The sequence below is a fragment of the Humulus lupulus genome, chromosome 8 (assembly GCF_963169125.1).
Source record: "Humulus lupulus chromosome 8, drHumLupu1.1, whole genome shotgun sequence".
Classification (NCBI taxonomy): domain Eukaryota; kingdom Viridiplantae; phylum Streptophyta; class Magnoliopsida; order Rosales; family Cannabaceae; genus Humulus; species Humulus lupulus.
Window position 1 is genome coordinate 59818554 of NC_084800.1, and position 12831 is coordinate 59831384.

A 12831-nucleotide genomic window follows, 5' to 3' on the forward strand; every position below is an offset into this window, starting at 1 on the left:
GTGGTGTAGCATTTTGTATAACAGATGAAGGGAGCCTATTGATAATAAAGGCAGCAGTACGAACTGCTTCATCCCAAAAATGTAATGGCATGGAAGCCTGAGCAAGAAGAGTTAGTGCAGACTCAACTAAATGCCTATGTTTCCTCTTAGCCACACCATTCTGTTGATGAGTGGTTGGACAGGAGAGACGATGGTTTATACCATGGTCAAGGAGATATGATATAAATGCTTGAAACTCACCCCCCCCCCCCCAGTCAGATTGTAAAGACTTAATGCTGCATTCAAATTGTTTTTCAACTTGGGTACGAAAATTAATGAAAGTTTGCAATGCCTCAGACTTATTTTTCAGCATAAACACCCACGTATACCTGGAAAAGGCATCAACAAAATGAATATAATAACGATATCCATTGGAAGAGAGTATTGGGGAGGGTCCCCAAAGATCAGAGTGAACAAGTTCCAATGGTTTAGTGTAAATTGTATCAGATGTAGTAAATGGGAACTTATGAATTTTTCCTTTGCAACAGGCAGTACAAAAATCACTAAAAGTTTTATTACCAGTGGAAACATTACAAAATGACATGATGGATTTAACAATTTTGGCAGAGGGGTGAGCTAAACGACTATGCCACAGTGAAAAAATGCTTGGTACAGTGGAATTGCTCGACTGAGCATGATTTATTGAGCAAGAAACAACAGAAAGAAATGTCTCAGACTTGGTGACTCGAGAAGGAACCTTCAGCTGGGATGGATCAATGACATAAAGACCATTACGAAGATGTCCTTCCATGAGAACTTCCTTGGAAGCCTGATCTTTGACAAGGCAATGGTTAGGGTAGAACTCAAAATAGGCATCATTATCTTCAGAAAACTGAGACACACTAATCAAATTTTTAGTGATTTGTGGGACATGAAGCATACGATTGAGAGTGAGAATTTTAGGGGAAAACTGAGTTTGGAAGGAAAGCTTACCAACATTCTGAATGGGAAGGCCCATGCCATCACCCATGTGAACTTGTTCTGAGCCATAGTAAGGTTCCTTCTGAGTGAAATTAGACTCAACCGCAGTACAATGACTAGTCGCACCTGAATCAGGATACCAAGCTGGATCAATAACCGTATCAGATGTTGCCAAATTAGCTGATTGTTTGTCTACATTAGCAGCACCAACACCAGGGAAATCCATGTTGAACTGCTGATAGCATCTAGACGCAATATGACCAAGCTTTGAACAAAGTTGACAGGTGGGATGAGACCCTGAAGGACTGCCAGAATTTGATGAAGAAGCAAAAGACGATGACTGAGTACCTCTGGAAGATGCAGAGTAGTTAGTGTTAGAGAAGCCTCCATGGGGAGCAACATCAAATGGATTCCAGGCATTCCGACCTCCACAACCAGAAACTGAAGGAGTAGAGTTGTAGCGAGTCCTGTTATCATGAGAAGCAAAGAAGGCAGGAGTTGTACTCCCCTTGCTTCGGAAAACACGATTAGAAGCCATATGAACAGAATCCAAATCTTTATTATGATTTTCCATTCGATGCTCTTGACACAAGAGCAGAGATTCAATCTCAGCTACAGTATATGGAGTATTTCTTGAATTGACAGAAATGACAAATGTATCATAATCGGATGGAAAACTTTTGAATATAGCTGCAACATGATCTTTAACAGAGATATGGTGGCCTACAGAACCAAGACGATCCACCACAGACTTGATAAGAAGGAGGTACTCATTGATTGAAAGCGAGCCTTTCTTGAGATTTTGAAGCTGAGTGACAAACTGATCGATCTTGGCAGAAGTCTGAGTAGCAAAATAGACCTCAACCGCCTTCCAAACAGCAACAGACGTGTCATTTCCTACAACACGAGTGAGAACACCTTCTATCATGGATGAAAGTAACCAGGAGTTGAGAAGCTGATCTTGAACCTCCCATTCCAAGAAACGTGGATTGACTGTGCCGGAAATGCGATCGACGTCAGAAAGATACTATGCAGGGGGAACAAAGTCAGCAGAGATATAATCATGAAGACGATGACCTTTGATTGCAGAGAGAACTTGAGGACGCCATAACAGAAAATTATGTTGATCCAGTTTGACTGAGATCTTATGCGAAAACAGAACTGGATGAAACAGATCAGAGTGTGTGGAGGATGAATGATTGGTAGTCGCCGCTGTGTCCGTCGTCGGAGAATCAGCAGAAGCCGCCATTGACAAGGAGAAGAAGAAGAACAAGATTATAGAGAAGCGGAAGCAAGAAGAAATATTAGAGTGAAATCTCTGATACCATGTTAAGAAACTATAACAGAATGAAAATGAATCTCATATATTGATTAACTAGAGACAAAGCTCTATATATATACAAGAGAGAACTGAATACAAATACAGATGTACAATAACAGAAATGGTTACAATATGTAACTAACTAACAGACTAAGAACATCTCATCTAACAATCTTGTCCAATGAGGGGTTGAGAAACAAAGATATTACCAAGATTGTCGGCATGATGTATGTAATATGGGTCGACGGGGTCTTCAAGAGGATTCCTAGATCGAGTGGTTGGAGTGACTTGAGATTCATTAATGGTGGCTGAATTGTCTCTAGAAGGAGACGAAGGTGGGGATGTTCTGTCATCAGTGGACATATTCAGGTTCTTCGAGTTCTTTGAATTCAAACAAAACTCGAGCAAGAACAAGAGAAATCCACGGTAGATTTGAAAAAGGCAAGAGAAGAAGGAAACAAAATTAAATGAAATTAGGTAAAGATGCATAAATCACCAAAAAAACAGGGGTTGGGGAGGAGCTAAATGTTGCGGAGAAGAGCTGAACGTTCCCGAAGAAGAACACTATGCAAGAGATGGAAGCACGATTGAGTAGGAAGGAGAATCGAAGGATTGGAGGGAAAGTTCAATTTTCCCACTCTAATACCATGATGCATAATGAACAATAAAAGAAAAAATGTATATTCAATCTTGAATTTTTTTGGTACAGAGATTAAAAGAACTTAAAACTCTATTTATAGAGTTAGAAAAGTCCAAAACTAACATTACCAAATATACAGATATTGACTAAGTCAATGTAACTAACTAATGATATAAAAATAAATTAAAGGACCAAAATATAAATATAATTCTAATAGTATGTCATGTGTGCACAGTGGGCATTTGGAACTAGCTAGGCTGATAGGAGATTATAATTAGTTTAGACTCTACTATAACTATCAATGTTTTTCAAAATAAAGTGTCCTTCTCCATATTAATTGGAAATCTAGGGGTGTTTCTCTAAATGTCGAGAGAATTGCTAAGGAGTATCAATGGTGTCTAACACCATATAGAATGTAGCATACCGTTATTGGTAAATTTTAATATCAATCTCATATATTTTGATTTAATAATTATTATGGAGTATCGTTAACCAATTATAATAAGCCACCTCTTATGGTGTTGAACACCTTAAAATATCAAATAGTAACACTCGAATATCTATTACGAGTACCACTACTTATCAAATGTTGATTGATTTTTTTCAATTCAAACATTTCAGATTTTTTTTTCTTATCCAATGTTGGAATTCCACATCATCTCGGGATGGGAATTCTATCATGATGAATATCATTTTTTATCTATTACTTTTATTAGTAGATTTGAAAATGTTGTGGCTGATGGGTTAGCAAAAAGAGCTTGATTATCTAAGCTCAATGTTGTATCTTTTCATAGGGTTGGGAGGACTCTCCCATGTGTTTCTTATACACTTTAAATTTGCTGCTTAATATAACATGATTTTCCAATAAAAATATATATATATATTTATATTATGCCAGTTTCACTAAAGAATTGGTAAGAGGCATCAGTAGTGTCTAACACCACAAGAATATGACATACTGTTATTGGTAAAATCAAATATCAGGTCCCACATAATTTAATTTAATTATTATTATGTGATATCGCTAACTAATTAGCACTACTACAAAATACCCTTTACGGGACACTTTTTTAGGACTCGCACATAAATGCTAGTCCTTAAAAATATTTCTGGAGTTTTTAGGACACTCATTGGGAGTCCTGAAAAAACACAATTTAGGACTCGCAATGAGTGTCCTAAAAAAATATGTGAGTCCTAAAAAAATCTGGGCTAAAAAATGAGTGTTTTACTTAATAATTTTAAGGACTTGCTTTGGGAGCCCTTAATACTCTTTTAGGACTAGCTTTGCGAGTCATAAAAACACCTGAGTTGAAAAATTAGGAATGATGACTTTTAAGGACTTGCTTTGCGAGTCCTAAAAGAGTATTAAGGACTCTCAAAGCAAGTCCTTCAAATTGTTGTTAAGTAAAAGAGCATTTTTTTTATCTAAATAAAATTTGTATAGTTGTGATTTTTAAAATTATTTTTTATAATATTAGAGTATAAAATTGGGAGTTTTATAATCACATTTTTTTTATCTAAATAATATAATCTGATTTTTATTTATAAAATAAAATATAATAAATATAATTCCCAAATCCCTTTCTCCCTCCCTCCCTCCCTACCCGATCCTTACGTTCCTTTCTCCCTCTCTCTCGCATGCTCTCTGTTAGGCCGAACGACGGCGGTAGGGCTCGGGGAATGGTGGTCGACGGCGGCAGGGGGGTCGGGGTCGGGCTGTTCGGCGGCAGGGGGCTCGGGGCTGGGCTCGACAACAACGGCTGATGGTTGGGGGCTGGGCTCGACGGCGGGTGGGGGTTCTCGGGCTTGGGCTCGACGGCGCAGGGGCTGGGCAGAGGGCTGGGCTCGACGGAGGGTGGGGTTTCTCGGGTCTGGGCTCGACGGCGCAGGGGCTGGGCAGAGGGCTGGGCTCTCCTATCTCTCCATGAACACAAACCCATTTCAGCTCAAGATCTATTCCATTTTCAAGTTTGTATTTTTATTGAACATTTTTATTGAACATTTTTATTTCTGCTCTCTTTGTCTCTCTCGGCTCCCTCTCTCTCTATCTCTCACTCATCTCTTTTTTGCATTTCTTAACTATATCTATTTAAACCAAAATTTTGCAGATTAACACATGCAATGGAAGGCACTGTGGAGATACCTTCACTGGTCCTAATAAGCCCAACAAGCCTTCTATTTGGACTGCTCAGTAAGTATATGTACTTGTTAACTATGACCAAATTTTAAAGTTTATTAAGCTTGGTGTGTTCCTGGAGATAGAATCTGATGCCCAACTTTTCATGCACTTACAGATACAGAGTTTTCGGAGACCCTCCTTCTCAAAGAGCAGCAGAAGACATTGCATACTTGGTTGCCCAGTTTTTCTCCAAGAATGGAACTTTGAACAACTACTATATGGTATAAAAATGAATCTTATTCTGATGTAATAGGCAGACTCTCTTGTATTTTGGTAGTAATAATGGCTTTCATTAAAAAATTGCAGTACCATAGTGGGACTAATTTTGGTAGAACAAGTGCTGTTTTCACCACAACTAGATACTATGATGAAGCTCCTCTTGATGAATATGGTAAAAAAAAAATGGTCTCCATGGATTGAAGAAGGGTTGTTAATATAGTTGATCAATCTAATTTTGTTACTCTTTATGCAGGTTTACAAAGGGAGCCTAAGTGGAGTCACCTAAGAGACTTACACAAGGCTTTGAATCTATGCAAGAAGGCTTTACTTTGGGGAACTCCTGGAGTCCAAAGGTTGGGCAAGCACACTGAGGTAATAAGTTTTTCTAAGTGAAAATAAATGGAGTTTAGAACAAATTATGTGTCATCATATCCATTTAAATGACAGAAGATTAAGCCGTTCATTTATGCAGGTTCGGCTTTATGAGAAGCAAGGAACATCCATCTGTGCTGCTTTTTTAACCAACAACAGCACCAAAGGGGCACACACTGTGAAATTTAGGGGTGATATCTTTTACCTGCCACCAAGGTCCATAAGCATTCTTCCTGATTGCAAGAATGTGGTCTACAACACTCAAATTGTAAGTAGTTATCATTTACATAATCTCCAATTCATATTCCATAAGAAAAAAGCCTCTCATATATTAAGTTTTTCCTTGTCTCAAAACAGATTGTATCACAACATAATGCAAGGAACTATGTCAGAGTGAAAGAAACCAAAAATCTTAAATGGAAGATGTCTCCAGAGCCCATTCCAAATGTCCATCAAATGAATATCAGTAACAAAATACCAAATGAGCTCTATGGCATGCTTAAAGATACCACAGACTATGGATGGTACACCACCAGGTAATTTTCATGGCTCTAATTTAAGTGATCTCTCAGTCTCTCAGCATTGCCTCTGCAGATTAACTCTAATGTGATTAAGTATTTTAATTGCAGCATTGAACTAAGTCGGCATGACTTGCCAATGAGGCCTGATATTCTACCTGTTATAAGAGTTGCAAGTCTTGGCCATGCACTGCATTCATTTGTTAATGGTGAATATATTGGTAAGCCAAATCCACACAGTAACTCACTTATTACATAGAATCAACTGAGAGAGAGAGAGAGAGAGAGAGAGTGAATAAGATTTTACAACTAAGACAAGAGGCTTCTGGTTTCAGGATCTGCACATGGGAGTCATGAAGAGAAGGGATTTGTTTTCCAAAAAGCCATAACCTTAAAGCCCGGGACTAACCATATAGCATTGTTGGGCATGACAGTTGGACTCCCTGTAAGGAACTCATAACTTAATTAAGTAACTCACTCACTCACTGATGAAATTTAACTCAAGTCACTGAAAAACCAGTTTGTATTCTTTTTAATTTTAAGGATAGTGGAGCCTACATGGAGCATAGATATGCAGGGCCCCGAGCTGTCACAATCCTTGGTTTGAACACTGGAACAATCGATCTGACACAAAATGGTTGGAGGCATCAGGTAAAAACAACTAAACCAATATCATAACAGTAGGTTTTGATCAAATGGACAAGTTTATTGACCAAATTGGTGCGTTTTTCAGGTTGGTCTGACTGGAGAAATGAATCATGTGTTTGCTGACAAAGGAACAAAGAAGGTTGAGTGGACTCAAGTAAAAGAAGAAGGACCAGCTCTCACTTGGTACAAGGTAAAAAGTTCGAACCTTTCTAATCTTGACAGCAAAAACTCATACATTTATACACACATGCACATATTTATATTAATCTTTCAAATTGGCATGGTTTTGGTTTTCTTTTTAATTAATCTTACTCTCTTTGCATGTAAATGTGTTTTTGGTGGATTGAGTTTGTTTCTTCTTAGTAGTGATTATAGGTTCCGTTTCGTGAAATAGGTGTAATTGTGGGGAGGATTTTGATTAAGTTATATGTTAAAATTGATCGTATTTACAATGTGAAAAATTGTTTCATAAAATGTCCCTAGCTAAAAGATAAAAAGATAAAAAAAACCAACATCAGTTATTGCAAATAAACAAAGAATTTGATGTGCAATATAATAGTTTTAATATCTTTTTCCATCATAAGTTCCAATTACTATACATCCAAGATAGGATTCAAATTAGTGATGTTTCTTTCTTAATTAATCAAGTAATTAAGTAGTACTAATGTCTTATCACTTAAGCTCCTTCCCACTTGAACAATAACATCATAATAAATAATAAGTCTGCATTAAAGTTTTAACGAAATTAGAGATTAAGAGGTGGATTATGATTAAAAGGGTCTCTTAAAAGATGCTTAATTAGATGCTTAATTTAGTCATAACTATTTGATTTGAATGCAATTTGCGTAGCTTAATTATGCATTTCAACTTTGATTTGATTGTTAAAAGCCAAATGATGATGATGATGTGTGTCTACTTATTTATAAGTTTGAATTATAATATATTTATAATTAAATAACTTTTTTATAATGTGCAGGTCTATATTGAGACGCATTTCTTTGGCGTAATACTAGACAACATTGACGGTTGAAGTTTTTAGAATAAAAAATATATTTCACTAACATTGTATACATTTCTTGTTTAATATTTGGTGATAATATAATTTGATTGTTGTATAAACTGTCATGTAATATGATTTTGTAAGCCGGGTAGACTAAATACTGAAATGATATTTTTGAGTAATTAATAAATTATTTTGTTGTATTTTCTTTTGAAATTTTAGAAATCTAACATATATAATACATTTTGGACACTCAAAGGGATATATATTTTTAAATCAAAATGAAAATTGTAGCTGCATTATTAAAAAAAAAAATTACTTTTAAGGGCATACAAAGCGAGTCCTAAAAAATTACTTAAAGCACTTAATTAGATTTTTTAGGACTCGCAATGCGAGTCCTAAAAACTTAATTAAAGGTACTCAACCAGATTTTTTAGGACTCGCAACGCGAGTCCTAAAAATATTCTTTTAGGACTCGCAATGCGAGTCCTAAAAACTTAATTAAAGGCACTCAACCAGATTTTTTAGGACTCGCACCAGATTTTTTAGGACTCGCATTGCGAGTCCTAAAAATGTTCTTTTAGGACTCGCAATGCGAGTCCTAAAAACTTAATTAAAGGCACTTAACCAGATTTTTTAGGACTCGCACCAGATTTTTTAGGACTCGCTTCTTTTAGGACTCGCAATGCGAGTCCTAAAAACTTAAATAAAGGCACTTAACCAGATTTTTTAGGACTCGCATTGCAAGTCCTAAAAAACCTTAGTTTTTAAGGCTCTCAAATAGAGGACTCGCGATCCGCGAGTCCTAAAAAAATTTTTAGGACTCGCAATGCTAGTCCTAAAAATCCTTTTTTGTAGTAGTGTAGAGGGTGACATCTTGTAGTATTAGACATCTTAAGATATCAAATATCACCACTTGTTACACTAAATCATATATCATTTATAAAATAAAACTTAATTATTCACAAGTGTGTGCCTTTGTGTTATGGAATTGCTGCCACGTTTTTTCTTTTTCTTTTTCTTTTTGATTAATTCTCCCTCTCTTACTTTTTATTTCACCATGGGATCCCATTGTGTCTTTTTATCGTTGTCTCTTTTCTGTCGATTTTGTACACTTTCTTCCAAAATTCTTATGTGTATCTAAGGTATTTTTCTATATTCAAGTTTAAAAAATATTTGCTAAAAACGTTATTTTTAACCATAGAATAACATGTTTTGTTCACGTAAGAAGACACAATAATTAAAAATAAAAAATAATGCAAAGATGTTTCCATGATTTGAAATTCAGGGTTGATGATGAAATTCACTCCATATTTTTCTTATTACAAATAAGCAATAATATTGTAACTCGTGCGTATATGCAAGATATTTGGTGATTCATTAGGAAAACTAAAAATTCTTTTGGCTGTGCCTTCAATATTTGAGGTAGCTTGTTAAAAGGTGAAAAAAGAAATTTTTTGTTTAGGGATAATATGTTTGGTGGGACACTACAAATAAAGGTAACCTTTAGTGACAATTTTTTTAGTCACAATATATATTTTGTATGACTAAATGTCACTTTTAGTAACAACAAAAAATTACTTGTGACTAAAAAGTCATACTTAATCACAAGTTGTCACTAATGTAGTTTTAGTCACAACCTATTATTTTTAGTGATAAAGTTTGTTGTAACTAAAAATACATTTAGTGACAACAAATTGTGATTTTTGTGACTAATACTTTTAGCCATGGAATTTTTAGTGATGACATATGTATAATAATTTTTCCTTAGTCACAAATTTTTTGTTTTTAGTCACAAAATTTGTTGTGACTAAAACTAAGATTTTTTGTAGTGGGACCTGGTACTTACACTTTTGACCATTACGATACTCGATAATGATGGGAGATAAAAAAAAAAATATATATATATATATTTATATATATATATATATTTGCCGTCCTAGTAATTTCCATTTTTTTAATTGGCTAGCAGTTTCCATTTACTCTCGTTTTTGTGGAGGTAAACTATAGAGGAAAAGATATATCAAATTCAATTAATCTCATCACATAAAGTGTATCACTTAAAAGATTTCCATTTGTCGCAGTAGTACTATTTTTGTCCCCTTTTATCTATAATATATATTCTCCATAATTAGTCTAAGATTATTTATTTCACAATTAAAAAATGTGTGTGATTACTAATTCTAAATTGAATGTCTCAATAACACACTTTGTTAGTACGACTCCCCATTTTTATAAGAATATAGTGGGTGAAAAGTTCATAATTTGATCTAAAGTTATAGTTAAATATTAATAACACTCGTAGGATTCTAATTCAAAACTAATTAATTTGATATGGATACTCTTATACTTCCTTTCAAGATATATGGTGATTATTTTTTAGTAGGAACTAATTTTGAATTGGATCTCTAGTGGTTTTTTTAGATTTATTATTGTTTTTGACCGAATAATCATTTAAGCTATCAGGATTTGATACCACATTAAGATATATGTGATTACCTCAAAACTAATTGACAATAAATGAAATAGTTCATAGCAACTCTCAATTTCAATATATTCTAATTGAAAATGTGATCAGAATTAACAAAATAATAAAATTATCGTTAGTTAAAACGTATATCAAATATAAAAATTGAAAATACAATTTCTAGGTTTGGAAGTAATAAGACTTTGACCAGAGTATTTTAATTTTTAACTAATTTGTTTTTTACTAAATTTTAATTTAACTATAAATTTTGCAACGAAAATAAATATTCTTGTATTTTAAAAGAAGTCAAGTCATGGTAGATTTATTACTAGATTGTCTAATCTAGAAACCAAAAAAAAAACGTGTTAATAAAGATTTTTGTTGTCATCCCTACAAATATTTAATTAATATTTAACACAAGTTCATAAAATATATTGCAGTTTTAAGGCTACAAAAATAGAATTTTAATCCAATCAAATACTTATTCTACTATATAATATGAGCAGTACTATACAAATATATGTACACACGCCTAATAAAAACAAAAAAATCCAATCACGTACACCAACCGCAGGCGCAGCCTCTTCATATAAATCCTATCTCATGCTTAAGTTGACCAAGAGTGACCTTAATAAAACTCTAAATCTTATCGACTCTTATGAATCTTATTCAATTAAACTGACTTTTATTATTTTTACTCTTATTGTTTTCGTGTGTTATTTTTCTTCCTCTCTCTTTCAATTCATGGTTTCGCTGGATACGTATGAAAGCTGAATATTTTTTTTATTTTCAGTCTCACATGGGTGCGTAGAGCTTCGATTGAGTCATATACAGATCATTGGTATATAAAATATGCTAAAAAAAATTAAATATTTCTAAACTCTTGTTTGTAATATATAATAAAATGCAGTTGAGGTCGCGAACTTAGTGATGGGATTCGTATTCCTTAAATTGTAGGGTCATGAAAACTGTGTTTACCATTAATTAAACTACAAAATTTAGAATTATTATCAACTACAGATCATTATGAATAATGCTCCTAATTATAATTAATATAAATGCTAGTGGTAATATATAATGGAGTGGAAACTCTGCTATCTGTAGGCAGAGTAGAGAGTCATAAGACCAACATGGAGGGCCATTTTCTCTTTATGATTAATTTATATATATATATATGGAAGACTTCTCAATGGTTACTACCCATAGATGAGTACTAACAATTACGATGATGTGGTAACATAGTGACTTGGTATAACAAGTCACCAACAAGTAAATATTTTTTTTCTATATTAATTTCGAATTTAGTTATTTTTTTGCCATAATTAATGGTGTTTTCAACCAATGAGAAACACTAGCTATATTTTGAAATTGACATACATTTAAAAAATGAAAAAAATTTACAATATTATATTTTCATAATAAATACACATTTTTCATCAGGTAATCATTCCAAAAATTTGAAAAAATCAAAATTTATTTTTAGAAATATTAATTAACAACTATAAATATGGACCATTCATCTTAATTCAATGGTTAATATTAAAGTAACCATCCATGAGTAGTAACCATTAAGAGTGCACCCATATATATATATTATGTTGATTAGAATCTAATGTATTAAGAAAATATCAAGATTTAATTTTGAAAAATTTATACAATAATTCTTTTTCTATGTGATTTTAGACCTAATTTTGTTGAGAAATTTAATCATACATGAAATTACTTTTTTAAGATTAACAAGTAAATTTAACAAACAATTTAATTAATGCGGAATAGTTAAACAATTGTTTGAATAGACAGATATTCTGATGTATCAGGACAAATTGCTGATGGATCAGAATATACGAACAAAAAGTAAATAAACTAAAAGTAACGTGATACAAGAATTTTTACGTGGTTCGGAAAACCTAGTCCACGGGGCCACGCCCAGAGATAAAATCAATTAGTAAACTCTCAAGAATACAATAAGCAATTGACTTATACAATATCTTTGTTTGTTTGATGAGTGTTCGCTTCCTCCCGAAGTGAGTCTTATGGAAATCTTCTCCCGAAGATTGTGTGTCACGTTCACAAGCTTTATGATATGTTTAAGAATAAATAATACAAAGCAAAACAAACAAACAAAGAGATAGTTGAACAAAGACTACTATTTATATAAAAGATATCTTAAAAGCATGAAACATTAGAAGGGAGAAGAGATGAAGTTGGCTGCTGCTTAGGTCTGATATTTATAGAATTTAGAAATACATTAGCCAGCCAATCTCATTAATGGTCTAAATCGAGAAGTTACTCAAAATAACTTCTCATTTTATTAACTGCGGGATTTTTCCAGATATGACAGACAAACATTTTGTAGCATCAGGAAATGGACGAACCTGGTCTTAAAACCCAGTCAGATTCATTTTCAAAAGTTCCTTCCTTGGGCACAATGCTTCATTAAGTTTCATCTTTTTAAACCAAATAAAATCAAGAAAAATATGCAGAGAATAATTCTATAATACACATAC

General features: G+C 33.6%; 1 protein-coding gene and 1 long non-coding RNA gene across 2 annotated transcripts; both read left to right on the forward strand.

The window, feature by feature from the left end:
- The first annotated feature begins 4789 nt into the window (after positions 1–4789).
- On the forward strand, positions 4790–5317 carry LOC133797426 (uncharacterized). Its single transcript, XR_009875645.1, has 3 exons — positions 4790–4889; positions 5030–5112; positions 5216–5317. It is a non-coding gene; the product is annotated as an uncharacterized LOC133797426 (long non-coding RNA).
- A 65-nt stretch (positions 5318–5382) lies between these two features.
- Positions 5383–8073, forward strand: LOC133795472 (beta-galactosidase 11-like). The gene is made up of 9 exons (XM_062232923.1): positions 5383–5491; positions 5573–5691; positions 5792–5959; positions 6049–6227; positions 6321–6430; positions 6545–6654; positions 6753–6860; positions 6943–7047; positions 7834–8073. Exons 1-9 carry the CDS (start codon positions 5383–5385, stop codon positions 7885–7887), a joined length of 1062 nt encoding a protein of 353 aa, XP_062088907.1. The 3' UTR covers positions 7888–8073.
- Positions 8074–12831: the final 4758 nt, after the last annotated feature.